Genomic DNA, 26,741 nt, shown 5'->3' with positions numbered 1-26,741 from the left:
GGCCATGCAATAATGCAGCACAAGGCCCTCACCAGGTGCCAGCACCATGCTCTTGGACTTGCCAGCCTCCTGAACTATGACTCAAATAAACTTCTATTGTTTGTAAATTACCCAGTCTGTGGTATTCTGTTACAGCAGCAGAAAATGAACTAAGACAGTATTCTGTTCCTTTTTCAGCTGGAATCAAGGTTTGATCCTTAACCAACTGGGTTGGGGGGGTTTGGATCTCTCAGAGAGAGAGTGAGAGAGAGACAAGAGAGAGGAGAGAGAGAGAGAGGCGTATGAAGGCATAAAAATAGGCCAAGCTAATTCTGTTCAAGCTCCAAATTCCAAATGCCCCCATAATGATACATAACTAGCCCATTTTGGCACCTGCTTCTGGAGAGTCAGGTATCTCTCTGGCACTTCTCGAGGAAGGTTCTTGGATGTGGGAAGAGGTGGTGGTTGTGACAGAGTTAAAGGAGGAGGAGGCAGGCACAAAATGAACCTCAGAAATGCCAATGACTGATTTTAGAGGTACAGTCTCTGGGAGTCTCTGAGTGAAGAGAGCTTAAAGGGCATTACCAGAGAGGAAGCCACAAAGGAGAGGCCGAGTAGGAAGACTGAGGGGAGCCATGTACAACAGTGTCCAGGCCCTCTATGTACCATGCTGGAGCCCCAAGTCCAGCACTGGCGGTTCACTTAGAGAATGAACCTGTGTGAAGAGGCCAATGCTTCCTAACCTGGAATGCTCTATGAAATAGACAAGTTTCCTGCTATCTGCCCAGCTAGTCCCGTGCTGATCAACACCAAGGGCATCAATTCTGTTAACTAGAAGCTTCTCCACAATGCTGCTGAAATGAAATCCTCTTATGAAAAGATGTTCAAATAATTATCTGCCACATTATCCCTCCCTAATGTTTCTCCTCCATTTCTTCTTCTTCAGTGATCCCTCAGCTCCAAGGTCCCTGGCACCATATCTGATAATACTAAACAGATGTTGGAGAGGATTCTATTTCAAGGGACAGCTACAATTTATAGAGTAATTGAAGGATCAGATTTATTAGACAGTCCTTGTTGATACCAAAGGTAATTTTTTTTTCTGAGGTTGTGGGTATGGAAAGACAATAGGAAGATATTTCATTTACATTACTGTCTACAAAACTATTTAGGTTCCTTCTGCCTCAAAGATACTCCACACTCAAGTGCCCCTTCTTAACATCTGCCCCCACCTCCTCACCCCAGTTTGAGTCGAACTGATGAACATAGAAAGACTCAAAAAAGTAGAATCCAAAAAGAGCACTGTTTGCAAACACATACGAGTAATCTATTCACATGAGGCTTATTTGATGCAAAACAACATGAAACACGATCTACTTTTTACAGCCACACATGAATTCACAAACAGAAAAGTAATATGATACAACGCTGACCGTAGAAGTCGCTGGTTTGATTTTTTGTTATCTTTTTAAAATTGCTGATGGTTTCTTGGGTAAGGAGCCTTGTTATTTGGGGAAAGGGCCTTCAGCTTTCTGCTGTCCCTGAGCTCTGGTGGAGATTACCAGGGTTCTGCCAGGCGGCTGGATACATAGGCTGCAAGTTGAGTGGTTAAGTGGGTCTATTCACAAACAGGAACACTCCAGCGAGGGCTGGTTTTAAATGGCGGAGAGAGTGGAGTGTTTTTAAATGAGTTCTGTAATAAGGAAAGTTAAGAAGGGGAATTAAAACCAAACTGTTCTGCAGAGCCCTGGGAGAGGGAGAGGGAAGGGAGGGAAGGAAGAGAAGAGACGCTGTGGCCAACTGGGAAGGAGAGGAATTCTGAAGATGAACCCATCTCAGCCAGAAATTTCTTCAACTGTCCTGCATTTTACGTATTTTACGTATTACACTTCCACACTATCTGAACAAGAGTTCTGAGTTTGAAAGCTACTAGTTTAGTCATTACAAAAGAGATAAAGATTTGTGGAAATGGCTTCTGTTAAAATGTGGGGAAGAAATCTTCCGGAGAGATGGATAATATGGGAAAATGAAGTAAAGCCTAAAGTGCAATGGATTTATTCAAACTCTGTTGCCTAAATGTAAAAGAATAGCAATGTCCCTGTTGACAGAGTGCTGTACAGCAAAATTCTTCTAAACTGTTAATTACTTTTCAAGGCCCACCCTAAAGGCTACAGGCTTCTCCCCCAACACACTTTTCTTTTTGAGGTGGGGGTTCTTTTGAGTGTGGTTCTCTAACAGGTCCTTGCCACATTCTGCCTTGCACTCCAGGTCCAGTGACTGACGTGTGTCTGTCTCATTTTTCCTACTGGATGTCTTCATAGTGACTGAGATGTCTTCACAGTGCGTCGAAACCCTTCTATCTTCATAGGACTTTAAAGATCTAACATAACTGATGTGTCTTATATGTGAAGAAATATAAGTTTAGGCAACAGTTTATTGAATAAGAGGATGCTGTTGGTATATAATCAAATTCTAACTGAGTCTTTAAAACAGTTTCCAAATACTTGTTACTGGAAAGCAACAAAGCCTAACCACAGAATCCTCTATTGGTCTAATATAGGAAAACAACACATTTTTGTCTTAACATAGTTATAAAATTTTTATTATTTTATATAATTTATCTATTGCTCTTATCCAGAACCCACAGTGAGTTTAAAGCATCAAAAGTAAGATACCTCAAGTACGATTTGGTAAAATATTTATTTTACTCTCTACCTGTAAAAGTTCTCTTAAATACAATTTTCTCTGATCTAGTCATTCTTCACATTGCATTTTACTTCTGGAAATTGTGCTTACACATTTAGGTATAACTCACAGGTTTTTTTACCCACCCAAGCTTATTACATATGCAGTTTACAAACTTGCTTGACTGAGGAGACACCCATTCATCCAGCTCAGCTTCCAAATGTACTGCTCAACCTTTCACTTTATTTTGTTTTACCTGAAATAAAAAAGTACTGCTACTTCGACAGCACTGCTGACAGCATAAAAACAAACTAGACAATGAATAATAGTGCCACATAAATATAGGATGCACAGGGCTCTTGGTTTTGACTATACATATACTCGTAATTCCATTTTAAATCAAACCTGAAGATTTAAACTTTTTGTAACCACCACTGAAGAAAAGGGCTTTTTTGCCTTCTTTTTTCTTTCTTTCTTTTTTTGAGACACAGTCTGGCTCTGTGGCCCAGGCTGGAGTGCAGTGGTGGCATCTCGGCTCAGTGCAACCTTTGCTTTCTAGGCTCAAGCGATTCTCCCGCCCCGGCCTCCAGAATAACTGGGATTACAGGTGCATGCCACCATGCCCAGCTAATTTCTGTATTTTTAGTAGAGATGGGGTTTCGTGGTGTTGGCTAGGCTGGTCTCGAACTCCTGACCTCAAGTAATCAGCCCGCCTCAGCCTCCCAAAGTGCTGGGATTACAGGTGTGAGTCACCACGCCTGGCCTTGCCTTCTCTTTTCTTAATATAAAAAACTGACACTTCTAATTGCAGATATGACAAAGTAAGACCCTCCTAGACGATTTGGCTCCTGTGCAGAGAACAACCATAAAACCTGGCCATAATATAAAGAATAATGATCAGAAGGTGTTAAAATGTGAACAGAAGCAGACAGTTTCTGGTGGGGAGTAGCAGCTGGCTTACAGAGGTGAAGAGAAGCCATACTAGCTATACAAATTATGTACCTTGATTGTGCTCATTGTTACATTTCAAGATACGGGACATTTAAAAGTGTAAATTTTATTGGATGTAAATAATGTCTTAATTAAAGTCAATTTAGGTATAAAACAAATATAGGTATATATATAATATGTATATAACATGTATATACTTATATTTGTTTTAACTAAGGCATTATTATAATGTGTGTGTGTATATATATACACACATATATATATATATGTTTTTAAGTGGCCCCGCTGAATGGCAAATATGGCTTAACCAAAGCTTGCCCCAAAGACAGAAGTTATGCTGGGGAAATCATTACATCTGGCGGAAAAAGTTGTTTATGCTAGGACTGATCAGGGATAAAGAAATGCGTTGTCTACAATTATATTCTCTCTCTTCTTTTAACTTCTGCAACCCCTCCCACTGTCATTTTTGCAACTTGCTTTGAATAGATTCCTTTTTTTCCCTTCTTTCTACCAAACCAGTCTTTGTAAGCAAAAAGAAAATTAGTAACAGATGCAAGCTTATTTTTAATGGTCTAAGACCAAATTTTCTGGACTTAAAACAAACACTTTGTCCCCTCAAAAGTTCTCTGAATCCATTAAGATACAGCTGTAGGCTCTCACTATAATTCATGAACTAAAAATAGTTTTGAAAACTAATTGTAAGAAACCACACCACAGAGTTACTCGTTGTATTCTGCTTATTTTTTAATTTTTATCATCCAGAGAATAAAGTTTGACTTCACATTTTGAGAAAGCTAGCTTGCTTGCTTGCTTTCTCTCTCTTTCTTTCTTTCTTTCTTTTCCTTTTCTTTCTTTCTTTCTTTCTTTCTTTCTTTCTTTCTTTCTTTCTTTCTTTCTCTCTCTCTCTCTCTCTCTCTCTCTCTCTCTCTCTTTCTTTCTTTCTTAACTCTAAGCTCTATTCTGGTCTCAAGGAAATAAATCTGGGGCAGGGGGTATCTGAAGAGGATATACTGAATTATCCAACAAGACCTTTTATTATAATTGGCTCTAGTTCAAAGATAGATGTAAAAACCAAAGGCGCAGAATGTTAATTCCAGTAGTTGGAACTCACTTGAGAAGATCTGAACACATTAGTATTAAGTCACAGCACTGGGCTAAATAATTTGCAACCAAGTAAGTCTTCTAGTATAAAAATTTTCTGGTATAAAAACTTTGTTCATTTACCATCCAGGATCCTTCGCAGTGTAAAATCATGAAATCCTTGGTCAATCCCAGAGCCGACAGAATTGACCTTCTGGAAAAGGGGAAGGAAAAAATAAGAAAACGGAGGTCCTAATTCTAGTTGTGGTTTAGCCATTAAACACTTGCTCACTCCGGTTGCAGTTTCTTCTTTGCAAAATGTGAACGCTACACTAATGAGCTCTAAAACCACCAGGAGTTCAACATTGCCACCTCTCACATTCTAATATCTCTCCACTTGCCTGGTCCATAGGAGATGGCTTCCCCATGGCAGTTCAGTATGAGTTTGGGCTCCAGAATCGAATGACCTAGGTTCAAAATCTATCTGCTTCACTTATCAGCCTGTATGACCGTGGACAAGTTACTTCATCTTCCTGGGCCTCAATTTCTCCATCTGTAAAATACCTGCAATACTTACCTCAAAGGTTTGTTTGGAACAGTAAAAGAGACAATGTACCTGTGAGGGCTAGCGGAGTGCTTGGCTCACAGTAAGTGCTCAGTTAGTGTTCAATTAGTGTTGGCAGTTGTTACCGTTGTTAAATGACCACAGCCGGGCTGGCCTGAACCAGGTAGGACCCGAAGGATGGAAACTGGGGAGCAAACCTGCAACTCCACCTGAGCATACACTTGTAACCAGCAGCTCCACAGCCTCCAAAGACACGGACACTGGTGGCGGCCGCTGGTTAGTGGGCTCTGGTTCTGAAGACACGTGCATTGCTGGTAACCACACTTGTAACCTTTAAGGTACTCTCCAAATCTGATATCCAGATCTGCAGACCTCATTTCACAGTAGGATGCTTATGGTGAGAATTTATGGAACCACTGGCAGAGGCACCCCTAAGACCTCAATACCCAGCCGATTAACTATCATGGCTAACCAAAGGGCTAGTCCTGCCCCGCCCTTTCTCCATCATTAGCTAATTTTGAATCCTCACTGGGTAACTAAAATTTTTGACTGCATTTCTGTGTCTTAGTTTTCTCTGTTTTTCTAAAATGATAATAATTATGTTCCCCTGATGTGGGATTAAGACAGAAAATAACAATTATATCTTGATTTACACATTAAGGCAATTTACAAAGATCTAGGGAATACTTTTAAAGTTCTTTATTTTGCATCCTCCTTCAATATTTTCTCCTTTTGTTAGGGTTCCTTCTTCTCCCTTTTCCATGACTAGTTCCTGGAACTGAGGTTGGCAAAGTATGACCTGCAGGCCAAACCCAGCCCACAGCCTGTTTTGGTAAACAGGGTTTTTATTAGAACACGGCTACACTCATTTGTTTATGATCATCTATGGTGGCTTTGGGGCTACAGGGACAGAGTTGAGTAGCTGTGGCTCTCAAAGCCTGAAATATTTATCAGCTGGCCCTTAACAGAAAGAGTTTGCTGACTTGCGGCCTAAAATACAGTGAGTTGATAGTAGATAGCCTATATGACTGTTTGCTTGAATCAATGATAATGATCATTTCATTCGATGTCCAGCAAATATTTATTAAATGCCTCTAAGTGCCAGGCACTATGCCAGGTTCTGAACTTACAATGATTGGGACTCTAATGTGAAGATGACAGGCAGGGCCCCTCCCCTTATGGTGTGTACAGTTTAGTTGGGGAAGATAGAAAAGGATTATCCAATTACTTATTTATAGTTGTGATGAGTGTTTACAGTGGAAAAAAGTACACAGTGCTGGGGGAGTATATAAAAGGAAGATCTAACTGTGTCTCAGGAACTCCTCCCTAAGCAACTGCCATTTAATTTAAGCTTAGGCCTGAACATGGGTTTCCTGGTTCTGAATTGTTAGGGAAAGCAAGGGTTCCCTGATGCCAGAAGAAATGCAAATGGACTTCAGTATGTTTTCCAGTTTGTGCTTACTCCATCCATCTATCTGGCTATGTAGTGCAAAGAATGCTGAAAAGTTTAAGATGCTTAATTTTTCAGCCTTATATATAACAGGAAAGCCAAGCAAATAAATAATTTAAAAACCAACAACGTGAAAATCATAACCCATGTTTAGTTGTTAAAGGCCAGACATCAACACGTGACCAAGAGGCACTTCTTCAATCAGCTCCATTCTTTAAGCATGGCAAATCAGAGCTTAATTTGAGCCTAAATTGAGTAACATTAATTTTCACACTTGGGCAGGAGATTTGATTGAACATAAACAGATACCCTGCAGGCTGTGCGCGCTTCTGGTTGTCATGTAGGTTTGAAGTTTCTCAGTGCTGCCTGTCAAGGTTGATCAAGTGGGCTTAAGCACTCACATGCTTTGCTTTCCAAAGTCAGTAAGGCTCAATAAACCAGGCAGGCATTCTTTGGGAACACGTCCCACTCTCCTACCCTGAAAGTTGGCAGGTCCTTCTGGAGAAGGTGCATGCCAAAATAGATGCAAGAAGGCAGGGAGAAGTGTTGCAGAATACATGTATTTTATAAACTCCACTTTACATTTCCTATCACTGGTTAGTCCTCAGAGCTCTGGTGGCTAAACTGGAAGATTCATTCTTCTATTACTTTAAAGGAAATAGAGGTGCAGGCAGATTAACCATCTAACTTCAGGTCTCTGAGCCTGTTAGTAAGACACCAGGCCTCAGGAGATATGGCAGCTGATCCAAGACAATTTGCTGGAGCCTGGACCTACAAAACTTTGATTTTTAGAACTGCATAGTCCTACTATATGTAAGGGTCATCTCTCAGGAGAATCAGTTAAGACAACTTTCTTGATCAAAATGATGTCACCCTGGCAGGCTTCTTGGACAATCCTTCCCCTCTGCCCATGGTGCAGATCTGCAGTGTCCAGCATGGTCTATGGATTGGTCAGTGTGAGCACCTGGCCAGTGGTTACCAAAACCTTTATATGCCAGACCAATTCTCACCTCCATCATATCCACAGCAGGGTAAATGAGAAGAAGTTAAAGGAGCCAAAAATGGACTATACTAACATCACCTTTCTTGAGAAATACTATTGTTCTTAATAATGAAAGACTCCCATTATCTGGATATTCTTCTATTCTAAAAAAAAAAAAAAAAAAAAAAAAAGAAGAAAGAATGCAGAAAAAGAAATTCAGCTATTTTCAAATTGCTTTTATTCTGATAGTAGTTTGTTTAATAATTTTGCCCTAAAGTCTTGAAATAACAGAGGATTACCCGGGGTTTCTCTCAACATGACTGGAACATTGAGTTTAAAAGAATATTTTTATACTGACGCTACATAAAGATAATTTCAAGCCTATTGTCACTAGGATTTTCCACTTTTATTCATTCTCTCAATAAACATTAATTGGATGCCAGGTACATGAAGATGCAAGGGGTTTTAGTGGGGGATGAATACTGGTAAAGAAAGTCTACAGTTCTCCCATTTAGTGGAGTGTCACCCAAATAAATCATGACCTTACAGGTTGCAGAATAAGTGCTGTAACAGGAGCTTCGCCCCAAGGAGCCCAGAGTCAGGAGGAGCTGCAAGCACTAGTGCTGGTTGGCCCATGAGAGGCGGTAAATCAGTGTGTTCACATGTGACAACATCTAGCCTTCTTTCCTAATGATGCTTGATAGAAACCCACAGCATCTGATGTAATGAAACCTAATGAGGATTCAGAATAATCTCCTTATGCTCTATGTGGGTCAACAGAATAAATGTTTATGTCATTTTAATTTCTGATCCGTGGTTCACACAAGACCTTATAGAAATACAAAAACCAGGAGGGATTTTCTTTTAGGAAATTATTTTAGTCTCTTTTAGGTTCTATAAGAGACAGAAAACGAAAATAGCTAAAATAAGATTCAAGGGTAAGATGATTGCCGTCTACACTGAAAACAGCAAATTATTATTTTTAAAACAATATGATCCAACACATTTTTTTCCAGTTAATTTTTAAACCCACAAGAATTTTAAGGGAAATCAAATGCATATAGTTCTGACTCATTTACACCCGTGACTCTTCAATATGTTGTTTTAAACAAATCATTGAATGTCCAAGAAATCTTCTTGTTAAATGATGAGAGGTGCATCATTTAACAGCCAGAATCTTAACTTATACAAACTTGAGTTTAACCAGATATGTGGAACCTGCAGTGCCCAGCAAATCCTAAAGCGGTGGAGATAGGCTCTTGTGCAACCTTTAAACATGACTTGGGTTTATCCCAGAAAAACACAAACATGCCAGAGCTAATCAGGTCCCACTCAATTCAAGAATACGACAAAGCTCCAACATATCTATTTAAAAACCCCAATAGGCCGGGCGCGGTGGCTCAAGCCTGTAATCCCAGCACTTTGGGAGGCCGAGACGGGCGGATCACGAGGTCAGGAGATCGAGACCATCCTGGGTAACACAGTGAAACCCCGTCTCTACTAAAAATACAAAAACTTAGCCGGGCGAGGTGGCAGGCGCCTGTAGTCCCAGCTACTCAGGAGGCTGAGGCAGGAGAATGGCGTGAACCCGGGAGGCGGAGCTTGCAGTGAGCTGAGATCCGGCCACTGCACTCCAGCCTGGGTGACAGAGCGAGACTCCGTCTCAAAAAAAAAAAAAAAAAAAAAAAAAAAAAAAACAAAAAACCCAATAAAATGAAATTTCAATTTCTACCAGTTCAGTTTCTTCACATCTAATGTTTTATTTTTGGCTTTCTGGCCTAGAGCTGATGGGAATTCTGCAGAGCTATCCATTTTCAGAAAGAAACAGTTTTAAAAAGTTTCTGTGACTGAGAAGACACAGCTAAGAATGGTAAGAGGTATTTCCAGGAGTTCTGCCTTTAGCAGACAGTAACCTGCCTCTGGTGTGCATGTGTGTATGTGACAAACGAATGGGAAAAATGAGAACCTTAGTTAAGTTGAGGCACAAAGAAGCCCGAGTTTCTCACAGCCAGACCAAACAGGAGGGCTAGAGGCCCTGGTTTTCAGGAGCAATTTGGCTTTGACATCACCATCCTATAAGCTATAAAAACATGTGGAAAAATAAACAAGCAAGACCAGAAAATTCACAGACAAACAAAAAGTTGAATTCCTCCAAAGAGAATGTTACAATACCATGAGGTGACAGGGGAAAAACATTCCTCAAGGGCATCAAGCTCCTAAGCACTTAATTCCTCAAGATTTTTGGTATAGACAAATCTCATGACTGGGGGGAACACAATGAGCCTGTTTCATGTCCACTTCAGTCTTTAGAATTAAGTAGTCATTACCCAGGCAGTCCACTAAGGCCTTCATAAAACTCCAACTTAAGAGCAGAGTTCAGTTTTTAGAAGAAAACTACCCTGAGCAGAGGGAAATATTTAAATCTGGCCAGGAAGGACTTCTTCCCTCCATTAACTGGGAGATCTTTCAAGTCCCACCTGCTGCTTGAACTGCAAGAGTCGGTTGAGTGTTCTTAGACTTGGATGCCTAGCTTCTATGTGAACACCTAGCAGAAAAGCTGAGCATGTTATTCTCTACTTCCCCCTTCCCTCTGACTCTCCCATTGCCAAGGTGGCTGGCAAGAGCTTCACAACCTAACTTTGACTTCTTGGTATGTATTACCCTGAGATATAACTTTTTTTTTTTTTTTTGAGACGGAGTCTTGCTCTGTCACCCAGGCTGGAGTGCAATGGCGTGATCTTGGCTCACTCCAAGCTCCGCTTCCTGGGTTCATGCCATTCTCCTGCCTCAGCCTCCCGAGTAGCTGGGACTACAGGCGCCCACCAGCACGCCCGGCTAATTTTCTGTATTTTTAGTAGACACAGGGTTTCATCGTGTTAGCCAGGATGGTCTCAATCTCCTGACCTCATGATCCACCCGCCTCGGCCTCCCAAAGTGCTGGGATTACAGGCGTGAGCCATGGCGCCCGGCCCGAGATACAACTTTTATTGCAGTCTTGCCTTTCTTTTAACCAAGTGCTAGAATTCCAAAAAACTCACTTGAAAAGGATGGCTTCCCTTAAGTGGGCAATATTTATAATTATAATCACTAGGGGTTTGAAATTTATTCTAACAATAGGGTTTCTGAACCAATACACAGATAATGGAACACATTAATAACTAGGAAGAGAGGCAGTAATTCATGCCTGCCATTCTGTACCCACATGCTAAATGAAAGCCTGCCAGAGAGCACCATCCAACCTTCTGCCTATCTTTGCACCTATTGTTATACCTGTTCACTGAGCTCTGGGTTGCAAGGTGAGATGACGAATATGTTCAAACCTTAAGTCATTAACTAATCCCAACCTCCTCCTGCTGCATTTTATTGGTAAAGGGTGATCATCCATCCAGCTGCTCCAGTCACATCCCTTTCTCTCACTGCCATTATTCAACTGGTCAACCAAGTCCTACTAATTTATCATTTGTTTATCTGTCCCCTACTCTTCCTCGCTATTTCCACTGGCTTAGTTCATGACCTCTCCATCTCCTCCCCAGATACTGTACTGAAATACCTGCTAACTAGTCTCCTTGCCTGTAGGATAGTCCCTCATGAATTTCTCCTCTGTTCTGCCTCCCAAGTTAGCTTCCTAAATATGTGCCTTGGAAACAATGAAATCATACTCACAATTTGAAGAAAACATTGGTGAATATTATTATAACCTGGGAGGGTAACAAGTATTTCTAAGCATGACAGAAAACCTAGAAGGCATAAATATAGTCACTTAAAAACATCTTCTATAAAATAAAGAATAAAGATTAAAAACAACTGGAGAAAATATCTGTGACATATATATGTGGGGGACATGCTAATTTACTTAATAAAAGAATTTTTACAACTCACTAAGAAAACAACCTAACTATAAATTTGAAATAACATCTTGAGTCCATTCCTTGGCCACACTAGGAGAGGAGAAACTAATGTAAATAATTATAAAGCTGTGAAGGCACAAAGTGTCCTGCAAAGATTAGGTGTAAGAAAAATGGTTAGGTATCACCATTACCAAACCTGCTTCAAATGCTCTGCCTGGATTCAATTACACTACATATCGACACTGCGATCCTTTAAGCAGTTGAAAAATGCCTCTGGTCTCTTGTTTTTGCCTTCAGAACACAGTGGAGCATATTTGTACAGAACAAGTAATTCCCTGTCGAGCTGGAAGGGCCTCTTTGCTTGATAATTGATGTTTCAGCTTTGAGCCAGAAGGTTAAAGTCTTTCTGAAGAACATTTCTGAGTTCACGCAGCACTAAACCCTATTACTCCATTATTCCATACCAGCCTTGGCTGGGAGGCCAGAACAATGCCCATGAGGTGAAACTGACTGGCTTTTCCATTTTGACCTGAACTAAGTGATCAAATTATGTCCCCTGACAAGAAGGCAAAGTATCCGCAGAGTGCACAACACTGGCATTGCTGACATACCCGCCAAAGACACTAACTATACCTAGGCATGCGGTCATCCAGAAGAAACGTGTCACGATCCTAAACGCAAGTAGTAAAGACAATTCACCTTTCAAATGAAACCGAGGTGAGATCTATTGCACCCACGGGAAGAGATATAAGATAAATGTTGTTACAAAACCAAGTAATTCAAAGTGCTGATATAGCCTTTTATGTGAATCTGGAACTTGGGCCAATGATCTGAGACCACAAAGGTATCCCAGGCAAAAGCCCTAGACAGTATTAGTGTCCATTTGCAAAACATTGAATTTAAAAAACAGAGCTAGTATTAATAGCCAGAATGCAATCACGAATCAATCTGGGGGACACACAGGAGGTTAAACCTAACCAAACAGTATTGGAAATTAGAAAATTTAACCAATTATTTTCCAGTCTTTAAAATGTAGGGCTGCATTGAGGAACCCACACGTCAGAAGACCACTATCATAAGACAGATGGCTAGTGTCTGAATACATTACTTTTTGTTGTTCTAAATTGTCTTAACTTTGTGAGCACTTACTCATAATCTCATTGAGAATTATGATATAGATATGAATTCAATTTTCAAAAAAAGACAGTTGGATTTTAAAATTTCTGGCTAGTGCAATGAATCTGTAGAAATTCAAACCTTGACCAATGGTTTCTCAAAATCCATTTGATTCTATCATTTGCCTCTGCTAAAATTAATAAAATATTCTCCCAATAAATCAAGGCTTACAAAGCAACTGTTCATTATTCCTGGCTGAAATGGGCTCAGTGACTTCTGGAAATGAGTGTCACGCATGGAGATAGATATATAATGCGATCACTCAGATGGCTTGCACACTGGCAAGGGGCAGCCAGTCTAGAACTCCACAACCTACACGAGGACAAAACCTCCCTAGAGAGAACCAAACCCCATCACTAGGCCGCCTTCCGTTTTCTGAAGAAAAAGGGTTGTAACTTATCTGAAGTAGTGAGTGCCAGGACATGCTGTGATGTTGCTATTGCTTGAAGGGTATTATAGAGAGACAGAGAGAAACTGTAGGTCAGAGGGACAGAATAAACATTACTAAAGCAACATAGAGTGACCTCAGCTTTGTCTTGGGTAGACCTAGGAGGGCCTCATCTGAGGCCAATAGGTTGTACGCTAAATTAACAAACAAAAAGCAAACAGCACAAAACCCACTTGAAACTAATACGATTCTTCCCTCAGGCCCCCGTTTTTAAACAAACAAACTTTGAGATAAATAAATAAGTGGAAACTCACTCTGGGAAGCATAATGCCCCTCTGCAGCTTTGTCTTCGTGCCCTTCGTATTCCCTGCTGGAGAGCTGCCTGTTGGCAGTCTCTAGTCGATCTATGAACAAAGAGGAAATGATTACAAAGAAATGTATATGGATTGAAGTCATCATTTAACCAAGAAATGAAATAGGTGCCAAGAGCTGGGGAGGAAGAGATGCTCAGGCAGGAGCTCAAAACTGAACAACTTGGGGACAGACAGTAACTATGTCCCAAAATATCAAAAGAAAAGGCTTCAGACGCCACACTGTGTCTTTATGTGATCTAAAGACAAATGACGTGTACCAGCAGCATGCAGCTAGGGACAGGTGCTGAGAAAAACCACCTCACTGCCTTCAAGGCCAGCAAACCCGATCTGAAGTGTTCACAAAGACAGTCTCCTTGGCCTCAAACCCAGCCCTAGTCTAATCCTGATCATCACCTATATATTTTAGCCAGTGACAGCTCTCTGTATCTTAGAATCAAAGAAATAAAAATAACAAATACCCAAAAAAAGTCAAAATGACCTAATGTACGAAGACTGTACACAGCAACTTCTATGTTTGCTCAAACCACTTGGTAAATCTTTCATTATTCAATAAATAATCCAACTCAACTAGTATTCACTGGATGCAGATGACACCCAACCCAAAAGAGTCTGTAGCAAGAGAAAAGGTGGGATCTAGCTACTGGGTACTACCAGGACATGGAGCGTTTTGACATATGAAGCAACTGAAAATGGCTTGGCTGAAGGTAAAGTAACATTTATAGGTTAACTCATTGTGCACATTGGAGATGACCAAAATCCAACAGCAGGTGACTCCTATCTTTCAGCGAGTTTATTGTCTACTTATTTCACAACTGTGGGGATTTTTTCCCCCAGAGGGAAAATATGGCTAGCTCTGTCTTCTATGGTCCACCTAGCAATAGTTAAGTGCTGCTTTTCAAAGCACGCTACCAAATGACAGCCCCATGTGGAAAGGGTTGTGCGTCTAACATTGATCTTTTCAAACATTCAGATTCTCACCGCCATGAATCGCGGTTGAGTACTTTTAAAGCAAGAAGGAGCCACAAACAGAATCCCTTCCTTTGACAGACTCATGCATACAGGCTGTCACTTCCAAAGCTCGATGCTGCAATATACAACCCACAAGGCAGAAGAGAACAATTCTGCTTTTTCAGCACCTCCTCCCTTCCCCAGATGGTTGAAATATACAACAGGCAGACTAGCACCTGTGGCAAAGCATTCTGGCCCCAAAGTTGTGCTTTTAGCTACACAGGTGGTTTAGGTAGAGAGAACATGAATAAACATGCCTCGGAGGTCTCTGTTGAAATCATGAAGTCTTCTAATCTCGCCTTCCAATTTGTTTCTCATCGCTTTGTCCAGTGACTCTCGCTTGGTGGTAGACTTGACCAGACTTTCATAGGCTTCCGAAATTCTCTGAAGTTCTTTTTCAAACTAAAAGAAAGAACTGGCATTAAAGTGGTACCTTTGACATTCATGCTGGTGTCCTGGTAAAACGGATTCTTAGACATTGCAGTGTGAAGGCTGTATCTTCAATGCAGTCTTTCTGCATCTGAAGTTTCATGTGTACCAAATTGTATAATCGATTTCACTCCCCCACCTGCTCTCCAAAGACTACATTAGGATCCTGTAAATTACAGGCTCACAAGTCTGGCCGAACTGTCTGATGTCACCTTGTAAAAGTCCCTCTGTACCAATATTAGAAAGGGGTAAATCTAAACATAACTTAAATCTCTTACACTTTTAATGGCAATTTATAGCTATTATGATTATTCCCAGTTAACATCAGGAAAATATTAAAGTACAAAAAAACTAAAGGACTATAATTAGAACCCAAGTTTCCAGACTCCAAGTAGAGTGCACTTTCCAGAGACACTCCTATCTGTCCCCAAAGGAACGTAAAATCCACTGGAGGAAAGGCTTCATTACCTAGTATTTTTATTCCTTTGTCTATGAAATTATCTATATGGCAGACTGCTCACGCCTGTAATCCCAGCACTTTGGGAGGCCGAGGTGGGTGGATCACCTGAGGTCAGGAGTTTGAGAACAGTCTGGCCAACATGGTGAAACCCCGCCTCTACTAAAAATACAAATATTAGCCAGGCATGGTGGTGGGTACCTGTAACCCCAGCTACTTGGGAGGCTGAGGTGGGAGGATCACTTGAGCCTGGGAGGTGAAGGTTGCAGTGAGCAAGATCATGTTACTGCTCTACAGCCTGGGCAACAGAGTGAGATTCCATCTCACAAAAAGAAAAAAAGAAAAAAAAAGGATTAATGGACATGTACCTAATCATAAACAAATATATCACAGAATCACAGAAAACCTCTTTATATTCAGTAATTGATAGCCAAGAAATTAAAACCATTTAAAAAAATATTTCACTAAATCAAAAACTAACTGGGGAAGCCTTTAATCTATGGCACATATAAATTGATAACAAGTAGCTCTATTCTAACAGGAGTTTGATATAATAGTCTGGTTTTTATGTAGATAACAATAAATCCCATTGTATTGTTATGTAACATAAATGCAAGAGAAAGGGTAAAGACCAGGTGAGGGTGCCTGCAAACATGGACGGATGCTTGATGAGATGCTGCTAAGGTCAGAATCAAAGGCAAAACTGATGGGGTTGAAAGCACTAGCGCCCTTCACTGGGTCCCAGATCAGAGCCATGTTTTCAGTGCTTCCACAGGACAGCAATGGCACCAGGAGCCAGGGACCCACTTTTCTGAGCCCCAACTGCCCGGATCAGAAAGTCCCTGCCAAGACTCCTATAAATAATATATATCCAAACAGATATTCATTGTTTGCTTACATGTCAGGTGTTTTTCCAGATGCTAAGGATACAGAAATAAGGAAGGCAATTCCTGGTCTTTAGGAGCTAAGAGTCTTAAGTTGGCCTGTAAATATTTCAGAGAAATGGTAGTCCAGGGATGAGGGCAAGGTAGAAGTGGCAGGAGGTAGGGCCAAAAGGAAGGACTTTAAATTATGGGCAGGGGAGGCTTAGTGGGGGTGAGAGGTACTGGAGAAGGAAGATTCTAACTCTGATCTCATCCAAGTTCTCATAGAGACAAAACTAACAGATGGGGTTGGAGGGTGGGGGTTTGTGGGAGAGGAGGTAGAAGAGATATCCAGGTAAAAAGCTTATGTAAATAGCTCAATGACAGATGACAAGGGCCTGAACTATGACACTAAAAGCGCAAATTCCAAAGACACTAATGAGTAGAATCAGCAGGTTTTGGTGACTGGGTGCAGACAGTAAGGAAGAAAGCAAGCAAGTACAACATAAACATTCACAGCTTAGAAGATGGGGTAAGGAGACTTAACCAAGATAAATGATTATAAGAGAACCAAGCTCACTAAAGAAAGAAAACCAGTCTGGGTTTGGAGATACCATGTTTGAGGAACCTGATGCACATATTGGCGAAGATTTCCAGTTAGGAGGTGAACATACAAGCCTAAAAGCCAGGAGAGTGGCTGCGGTGTCCTCAATGTACAGATGACAGATGACATCAGAAAGCAGAGACCACTCAGGGAGATAAACAGAAGATTAGAGGGCCAAAAAAGCATTCACGCCAAAGGAGGGGAGGGGCACCAGGGAAAAAGACTGAAGCTAGTGGACCCGTAGGAGCCTAGAAGCCAAAAACTTAAAAAAATGAGAGATACTGTGGTCAGCACCCTCAGAGGTTACAGAGCAGCCAGGATATGGCTGAGAAGAGGCTGATGAATAGGCTGGAGGGCACCAGGGCTTCTGCTTAGCAGCAGCTAACTAGAGCTGAGCTGAGAAAACCAAGGATCCTTTCGGTACCACCTTATGTTCCCAAAGGCCTCCTTATATCAGAGTTGGTTCTTCCCTGGTCCCCTCATTTCCACAAAGCCTTTCTGATTCGTCCACAGATATCATGAACCGCTGGTAATGCAGCAGCACAGAGGACAGTATGTCCTAAATCCTGTTCATAGCCTTCCCATGAATTATGATCCTGTCTTCAAATTTTATTTACCAAAGAGATGGCTCCCAGACACACTCACACTTCTTTGCTGATTTTATCTATAAAAGGTGGCCTTTGCTTTCAGACAGCCGGGCATGTCACAGGAACAGTCCCCATCAAGACCAAAGGGTATCTTCAAGTCACCAGGGAAGCTGAGAGTACCACACACTCTTGAGGCATCCACCATGAGTGGTGTTCGGGCTTCCAGCCCAGAACAACTAGCGATGCTTCCTTAACTACACCCACAGGGACCCTTCCCTTGGTCTGATTTTATAGTATTTTTGACCTGTTGTATTTCCCTCATTGGAATTCTAATCTGCATCTATACTTTGCGGCTCTGATTCGACTGCTAACTCCTTGAGGGTAGAATAGCTCTTACTGTCCTAGAACTATGCCTTGCCCATAACAAAATACTGACTAATTAATCTTTAAATGTGTAACTTCTACAGACAGACTTGGACGCTGAATCATGCATTCTTTCCTTTTACTCAAAGAACTTCCCTCTGCATACTGTCAAAGGAAACTTCAAGATCCCTACCACGATATAGTTTACTATCTCAAATCCTAAAACAATCAAGACCTGACATATGGTTATGTGCTTAGAAGGGATCTACAGAAAAAAAACAAGGGTCTTAGTTCAGAACAAGGTAACTCCTATGAGAACTGATAGCTGTAATGGTAGAGAAAGACTAATCTCCTTCAGTGCATGCTATGGATATGGTTTGTCCCCACCAAAACTCATGTTGAAATTTGACCCCCCGTGTGGTGACACTGGGAGGTGGGACCTAGTGGGAAGTGTCTGGGTCATGGGTGTGGGTCCCTCATGAATGGCTTGGTGCCTTTCTCGCAGCAGTGAGATTAGATTGGATTTTGCAGGAATAGATTAGTTCCCACGACAGCAGGTTGTTATGAGGAAGGACGCGCTCTTCAAGTTTTGCCTCTTTATACATGTCTGCTTCCCCTTTGACCTTCTGCCATGTTGTGACACAGCATAAAAGCCCTTGCTGGAAGCCAAGAAGATACCAGCATCATGCTTTTCAAACTTCCCAGCCTGCAGAATCATGAGCTAAATAAATCACTCCTCTTTATAAATTACCCAGTCTCAGATACTCAGTTATAACAACACAAAAGGGAATAAAAAAGTATGGTTGCAGAGGACAGAGTTATGAGTAAATATAGGAAGTTAAATATATGCAGGGTTTTTTGGTTTTTGTTTTTTTGACAGTCTCACTCCATCACCTAGGCTGGAGTGCAGTGACACAATCTCGGCTCACTGCAAACTCCACCTCCTGGGTTCAAGTGATTCTCATGCCTCAGCCTCCAGGGCAGCTGGAATTACAGGGGGGCATCACCATGGCTGGCTAATTTTTGTATTTTCTTTTTTTTTTTTTTTTAGTAGAGATGGGGTTTCACCATGTTAGCCAGGCTGGTCTCGAATTCCTGATCTCAAATGATCCACCTGCCTTGGACTCCCACAGTGCTGGGATTACAGGCGTGAGCCACCGCACCCGGCTGAGATGCAGATTTTGACTCAACATAAAGAAGTATTTCCTAACTACATTTTCCAGAAGTGTAGTATACCCATTAGTGAGCTTCTGTTCTCTGGAAGCATTCAAGTAAAAGATGAACACCTCCTTTTAGAGAATGACACAAGGATTACTAAGGAATGGGAAGTTGAAGTAGACTCATTTCAAGAATTTTAAGACTGAAGCTTTTTATTTCTGACTGTACACTCCTTCAGAGTAAAACCACACCTTCTTCTATTTCTCCATGTTCAGAACATCTTAAGCACCCTCTGATATTTGTTAAAGATATAGGAGGGTTAGATAGGCTGGTTTGACACAAAAACTATCCAGACCAGCTCAGACTCTGAGTACAGTGCAGGAGGGGAATCCTGGTTTACCTTCCCAGCTCTCATTCTCCTTTTTGGTCTAGGTGTCAGGGAGCTCTTAGGCCAGGCCGTAAGAATCCCTGCAATCACAGAAATACGCTCGGTGTCCCAGAGACAGAGCTACAAGCAGAGCAGAAAATAAGCAAATGGACAGAGAAGGCCCTGAGAAAATCTCAGCCATTCCAAGCTCCAGATACTGGTTTTTTCCCTGAGCACCTTCACGTGCAACACTGAGGGATGCGCAGGACCGAAGAAAGGCATGCTGTGCAAGCCACGGACTGACCAATCAAAGCCACCTTTGTTTCACTCACAAAAGAGGGTCTTCACTAAAGCAAGCCTGGGGTAACTTAACGCTTGGCCCTCTCCCATCAAATGCCCGTCTATTCCCTGATGGCTTTCGAGGCCAACCCACTCAACAGCCCACAATCCGGCCCTGGTAGAGACTCCATCGTTAATTAAGTTTCAGAGAAACTGGGAGGCAAAAAATGCAAAACATAACCAAAAGGAAAGACTGAAAACAACAGCTCTTTCTGGGGGTCCTTGACCATCATTCCAACATTAACAGTGATAATCACTACCTTGTGCCTCTTTGGAAATAGGGTCTTCATATCTAGGCTGGGATTTGACAGTCTCTGAATTTAATCACTCTCTTCTGCTGTGTTCCTGGCACAGTATGCATAGGCTAAACTCTGCAATTAAAAATTCATCTATTTTTAGTTCTGCCCTTACAATGCATCTCTGCAAGGGCCAAAACATTCTCAATGCTGCGAGGAACTCAGATGGGATCAAACTGTGGGCATAGCGGGGTCATATCCTACAACATCGTGCAGCAGGCCTACCCAAAACAGGGGTCACATCCATGCCAGGAGAACTGGCAGCTATCATCCCTGAGAAGCAAAGCTGTCATCTCATCTGACCACCCCCTCTCCAGACCTAAGGCTCAGGCAGCTGCTAAGAACGCTGAGTGACAAAGCTGGGGATGAGGGAGGATCTGGGACTAGGGTGACCTTAGGAACGCAAGGCCTAATACGCCACGAAGTTCATGCAACTCTTGTGTCTCTTGATCCTTGTTGTAAAGAACAGCAGTCCAACTTGTGATAAACATGGCAAGTATCCATCAAAATCTGAGGTTTTGAATCGATAATTCCGGTTTTACATATGACAGATTAATGTAGTACAGTAAGTCCTCATGTAACATCATTGACAGGTTCTTGGAAACTGCAACTTCAAGTAAAATGACACATAGCAGGCCCCCAAATAACATCAGTGTTTTCAACTTCATTTCATTGTGATGTTGATGAGGAAAAAATTGGCTTTGCTTAAAACTGTAGTTTCCAAGAACCTATTGATGTTATTAAGTGAGGACTTACTGTACTTGTAGAACAACTTATAACATTCAAGGGACTGAAAAAGTTTTGGGTTCACGAAGGGACACAGCTTTTGATTTGTCTCCTCTTCCAGAAGTCATCAAAGTCCTTTTGGCCACAACTTTTAAGAACCATCCTTGGTGCAGGAATATTGAGACAGTGGGAGATTAAATCATTTTAGTTTTCAAAATGGAAATGTGCATCAAAATCAAGAAAGAGATGTACGTTATAGGCCAATAAAATGTACATGTTTAATACCAGCACTTTGGGAGGCTGAGGTGGGCGGATCACGAGGTCAGGAGATCAAGACCATCCTGGCCAACATGGTGAAACCCCATCTCTACTAAAATACAACAACAAAAAAAAAATTAGCCAGGCATGGTGGTGCACGCCTGTAGTCCCAGCTACTTGGGAGGCTGAGGCAGAAGAATCGCTTGAACCTGGGAGGCAGAGATTGCAGTGAGCCGAGATCACGCCACTGCACTCCAGCCTGGCAACAGAGTGAGACTCCATCCCAAAAAAAAAAAAAAAAAAAAAAAAAGTACATGTTAATAAAAAGGCAATGAAAAAAAACAAGACCTCCAATTTCTGCACCATTTGTGTAACTCTTCAGAAACAGCCATGGGAAAAACCCCAGCACCAAACTCGGCCTTCAAGTGGGTCTGTATAGCTTCTGGACATGTCTGCCTTGGAGCTTTATTAGGAGAGAATAAAGAGATGTTTGTTTCCCAAGAAGTGCTGAGTCTGCACTTCCCAATTTTCAGATCATACTAAAAGGAAGCTGCCCAAAAATGTCAGAGGCAAGCTTGGGCCTGTACAGTGTCTTATAGGCTTAAGGCTGAGACAACACACCTATTTCCCAACTTCTAAGGGTGCAAGAGGGGGTGGGAGTGAGGCCACAATCTTTAGGCGGCCCCTGTTTGTTTCTGCCTCTCATTTTTCCCCTCCAATAAAGGCAGCCAAAGCTCCCTCAGCCAAGTCTGGTCTTGACTCCAGGGAGCTCCAGACCTTTTCAGTGGAAGCTCTGCGCAAACGTGCTGGGACAAATTGTCTGTAAACATATGCACCATCAAATCCACTGCTCCCTGACAGCCCTCAGGAAGCAAGCAGAGCCTACTACTCTCAAACTCTTGACCAGCAAAATGACCAGCTTGACCTGTGAAATCAGCACTAACTCATGAACACTAAATGGGCCAGCTGGAGCATTAACTGTCACATAGAGCCAAAGTGACAATGTTCTTGTAGTCGGGTGGGGTTTATACTCCTATACTTTAACTTTACAGAAGCTCTTTATTGCCAAGGGAAGAGCCCGTACTTACTCTTAGAGGATCACTACTACTACACATGCCTCCTCACCCCCAGAAAAGAAATTCAAGTGCTCTATGGCTGTCCTGCCCTAAAACATCCTATTACCTTTACCCAACCCCCTTGCATCCTACCTGCAGCACATCCGATGCTGACTTGAGGGTCATCATGAAATCACTGCCCAGCAACAGCTTGTTCTTGCTGGACGTTCCCCTATTTACTTTGGCTCTCAGCATAAATCTCTAAGAATAATGGCTACCATACATTTAAATATTCCAACAGTAACTACACAGGCTGGAATTCCTCAGCATCTCCCCACCTGGTAAGTCACAAACATGCAGAAAGCACACAATAACTTGTACTCTTGACCCTCTCATGTTGAGGCAAGACTGCTTTTTGCAAAGACCAGCTAATGAAATGAACATGACAACACAAGGTTCCTGTCTGAGATTCCTAAATGTAAAGGAAAATTTGGTATCTCTCACTTCATTTCTCTGTGGTTTTACTTATTTTTTATTTTTGAGACAGGGTCTCACTCTGTCACCCAGGCTGGAGTGCAGTGGAGCGATCTCAACTCACTGCAACCTATGCCGCCCCAGCTCACGTGATCTCCCGAGTAGCTGAGATTACAAGGCATGGGCCACCATGACTGGCTAATTTTTGTAGAGACCGGGTCTTGGCATGTTGCCCAGGCTGGTCTCAAACTCCTGGGCTCAAGCGATCCACCTGCCTCAGCCTCACAAAGTGCTGGGATTACAGGCATGGACCACCGCGCCCGGCCTCCTCCGTGTTATTTACTCTCCGTGTTCCCTCTTCTACATTTGTCCAGGTGGGGTAATCCTACTTAGCCTCAGAGTCTCTGGTCAAGAGCCACCTCTGCTGTTCCTACAGTAGACCCTTCACACTCTTACTGAGGGTGTTAGCATATGCAACTCTCTCCCCTTTTTGGAATGTAAGCTCCTCCAAGGTCGGAACTGGGTCATATTTATTTTCATCTCCCTAAAACCTTGCAAAGGGTCTAGTATAAAAAGGGATCCAGTGCAATGTTGGCAAGTCAGTCAGTGCATCAACTCCCCATGACCAGGTAAAGAATTTTGTCTCCCTCCCATTCCCCAGGGAAGTCACGTACCTTGTGGAGCTTGTCGGCATTGTCATAGTAACCCTGAAGTTCCTGGTGAAGCACCCGGTTCTCCTCTGTTAATATTTCCACCATTTGCTGGGCTCGCTCCACAATCGCAAAGGCATCTGGACCGAGCTGCTGGCTGGGGGAGGCAGCGGGCGGGGGCTGTGGAGCACCCAGGGCCATCGGGAGTGGAAGCGGCAGGGAGACAGAGTGCAGCGGCCCGCTGGCGGAGGAGGTCTGGGAGGACATGGGGCTGTGCTGCTGCATGGTTGACGGGAACGGAAGTTGGCACGGGCGGCTGCAAGGCAATGGAAGGGAGCAGTTAGAGCCCGGGGAAATGGTGGGAGCAGGAAGGAAGCCCCAACAATACTGGCACTGTTGATGGTTTCCACGGTCAGAAGCCATCAGTGCACTTCCCAGTGGGAGGTATTCACTGTGCTCCCATCTCAATCAGCACCATTCCGGCTATTGGGGAAACAGCAACCAAGACAGACCAGGTCCCTGCTCTCAGACGTTTACATGCTAGGGAGAGAGACAGGCAAGCCACCCAACAAGAAAGCCAAGTATCAAAACTTAACAATTACTCTCCAAAGATAAGGTGGAGTGATGTGGCAGGGAATGACCCCATGGCTACTTCCTACTGAGAGGGCAGAGAAGGAGTCTCTGAGAGGGGTGGTTTGAGATGAAGTCACACTGACAGACAAGAACCAGTGGGTTGGACGGAGCGGGTAAAGAAGTGGGGAAAAGGAGTATTCTAGGTAGGAGATGTCAGCTAGCACAGTGGTCCCCAACCACTGGGCCATGGACCAGTACCCATCTGTGGCCTATTAGGGACTGGGCCACATAGCAGGAGGTGAGAAGCAGGTGAGTGAGCAAAGTTTCATCTGTATTTACAGCCGCTCCCCATGGTTCACATTACTGCCTAAGCTCTACCTTCTGTCAGATCAGCAGTGGCATTAGATTCTCATAGGAGCGTGAACCCTATTGTGAATTGTGCATGCAGGAGATCTAGGTTGTTTTTTCCTTATAATAATCTAATGCCTGATAGCCTGTCACTGTTTCCCATCAACCCAGATGGGATGATCTAGTTGCAAGAAAACAAGCTCAGGGCTCCTACTGATTCTACATTATGGTGAGTTGCATAATTATTTCATTATATATGACAATGTAATAATAATAGAAACAAAGTGCACAATAAATGTGATGTGTCTGAATCATCCTAAAACTACTCCAACCTCACGATTGTCTGCGGAAAAACTGTCTTCCACAAAACAGGTCCCTGGTGCCAAAAAGGTTGGAAATGCTGAGCTAGCGCACAGGGCCTAAGGCAGGAATTAGCACTGGCACAAGCAAGAAGTATGAAGCACTGCCAGCAAGTAGCAGTGCAAGATAAGACTAGAGTGATGGGCAGGTGCCATGGCCAGACTTTACCTTGGAGTGTACAGAGGCCAGGGGAGGCGCTGCCTCTCCTGTGGTGTGCACAGAATGCAGTGCATGGTGGCAGGAACACACGTATGGAGTCCAATGAGGCCCAGGTGTGGTCTAGGTGAGAACTGAGGAGAGCTCAGAGTAGTGGCAGAAGAGAAACACTCAGAGATTGGGATTTGTTTTGTATATATCACGGATGGGGAGAAGGGAAGTTGGGAAAATTAAAAATTACTACTGGATTTGGGGCGCTACACAAATTGATAGGGGCACCATTTAATGAAATGAGAAGTCTTGGGGAGAAACTGATTTGTTCTGCTGAGGTGAGGAAGGTCTAGAGCTCAAGAGTCTAATTTTAGCCATGTTAAAAAGAACACATAAGGGTGTCTCTTCATGGCTCAAATACCTGGTATTAGTTCCTATCTTTGAGATCATGAATTTCCATCCCCGTCCCCATTCCTAACAATTCCATCCTAACTATTCAGTTAACCTGCTTCCTAAGAATCACTGTATTTTCTTTCAACCTAAGCCAAGGGCTCCTAACAACATTTAGAAGTATAAAGGGTATGAACCAAAAAGTATCTGAGACAGATCTCAATCAATTTAGAAAGATTATTTTGCAAGGTTAAGAATGTGCCCATGACACAGCCTCAGGAAATTATGACCACATCTGCCCAAGGTGGTCTGGGTACAGCTTGGTTTCAAACACGTTAGGGAGACAGGAGAGACATGAGACGTCAATCAGTATGTGTAAGATGAACATTGGTTTGGTCTGGAAAGGCTGGACAACTCCAAGTAGGGGAAGGGGCTTCTAGGTCATAGGTAGATAAAGAGACAACTGGTTGCATTATTTTGAGTCTCTGATTAGCTTTTCACTGAATACACAATTTACATGTGAGAAGAGGATAAAAGAAAAGTCATTTACACCTTAGTCTGGCTTAGTGAAACAACAGGGCAGAGGAACTAATAACATATGCATTTGTCTCAGGTGAGCAGAGGGATGGCTTTGAGTTGTGTCTGTCCTATGTCCACAAGGAATTTCCTTGTGGGCAAATTGTGAGGCAGGTATGTGGCTTTTTTAATCTTTGTAGCTATCTTATTTAAAAATAAAATGTGAGGCAGGTTTGCCTGATGCAGTTCCCAGCTTGACTTTTCCCTTTGGCTTTGTGATTTTGGGGTTCTGAGATTTATTTTGCTTTCACATCTTTCAGAAAAAGCATTTTATAAGAACATGAATGAGCCTCTGGTCTCAGGTTTTATCTGCTCTCTCATGGCTAGGACAGTTTACTCCTAGAAAGGTAGGTGCCAGGTTATTAGGAAAGATCATTTTTAGTAGGTTGTAAAATCTCATATCCTATGAAGAGAAAACAGGATGAGGAAGAGAAAAAAACAAACAAAAAAGATGAAGAAGAATCCTGGAAAATTGATATAGGCCATGTTACTCTGAAGTCCATACATCAATAGGCAGGTATGAAAGTGGTTTATGTATGTAAATAACTTGCTGTTATTTTCTTCTGAAGCTTACATTGTCTAGCTTCAGTTTGCAAGGCTTTAAGAAAGCACAGCTTCATATTCAGGGATTTTAAATCAAGAAAAAAATGGAGGGAAAATAGGACAGGAAAGAAAGAAAGAAAAAAAAACAATTAAAAACATTACTTTGGAGACGTGTAGCCAGGAAAAATTTTAGAATTCAGTCCAAACTATAGAAAATAATAAAAATGGAAAAACATTAGATAAGACTAGAATCTAATAACAAGTGTAGTCCAGTTTATTTTGAAACATAATTTTTCTCTCTCCAGTCCTTATTTTCATTAAAGATAAATCACAAGACAAATTTATGTGTAAAATAAGTGTTGGTCTTACTATACTTGGCCTGAGTATTTGCATAAAGTCAGCAAAAAAAAAAAAAAATGCCATATAGGCTCTTTTCTTTTTAATTGGCTTTACTGGAACTTTATTTCACAAGGAATCTCAGATTAGACTTACATGCTTTGAGCCCAGCCTGTGCCTGCAAATACCTGTATTGGGTGAATTCCTCACCTCAAGGGCCCAAGAAAACAGGGCTCCTGGGTCTGTCAGAAAGTGACATTCTTTACCTACTGCAGGTCAGGAACCTATACAGGGACTGTGTAGACAACGTATAAGTCCAGCTTTCCCAAAGGGTTTTATTTGGCTCTACAAGTCAG

At 42.2% G+C, this 26,741-nt stretch overlaps 1 protein-coding gene across 21 annotated transcripts in view; it reads right to left on the bottom strand.

Moving 5' to 3' along the window:
* The window catches only part of AMOTL1 (angiomotin like 1), a 174,168-nt gene that overhangs the window by 32,055 nt on the left and 115,372 nt on the right, over positions 1-26,741 (bottom strand). For all 21 annotated transcript variants that reach the window (XM_074015088.1, XM_065528897.2, XM_074015093.1 and 18 more), the window contains 3 exons: positions 23,137-23,428; positions 14,744-14,888; positions 13,419-13,508 (listed from right to left, as the gene is read on the bottom strand). In XM_074015088.1, coding sequence (XP_073871189.1) covers positions 13,419-13,508; positions 14,744-14,888; positions 23,137-23,428 — 527 coding nt within the window. The remainder of the gene's footprint in view (positions 1-13,418; positions 13,509-14,743; positions 14,889-23,136; positions 23,429-26,741) is intronic.

The sequence above is a fragment of the Macaca fascicularis genome, chromosome 14 (assembly GCF_037993035.2).
Source record: "Macaca fascicularis isolate 582-1 chromosome 14, T2T-MFA8v1.1".
Classification (NCBI taxonomy): Eukaryota; Metazoa; Chordata; class Mammalia; order Primates; family Cercopithecidae; genus Macaca; species Macaca fascicularis.
Note: the sequence above shows the minus strand (reverse complement) of the source record. Positions and strands in the feature narration are given on the sequence as shown.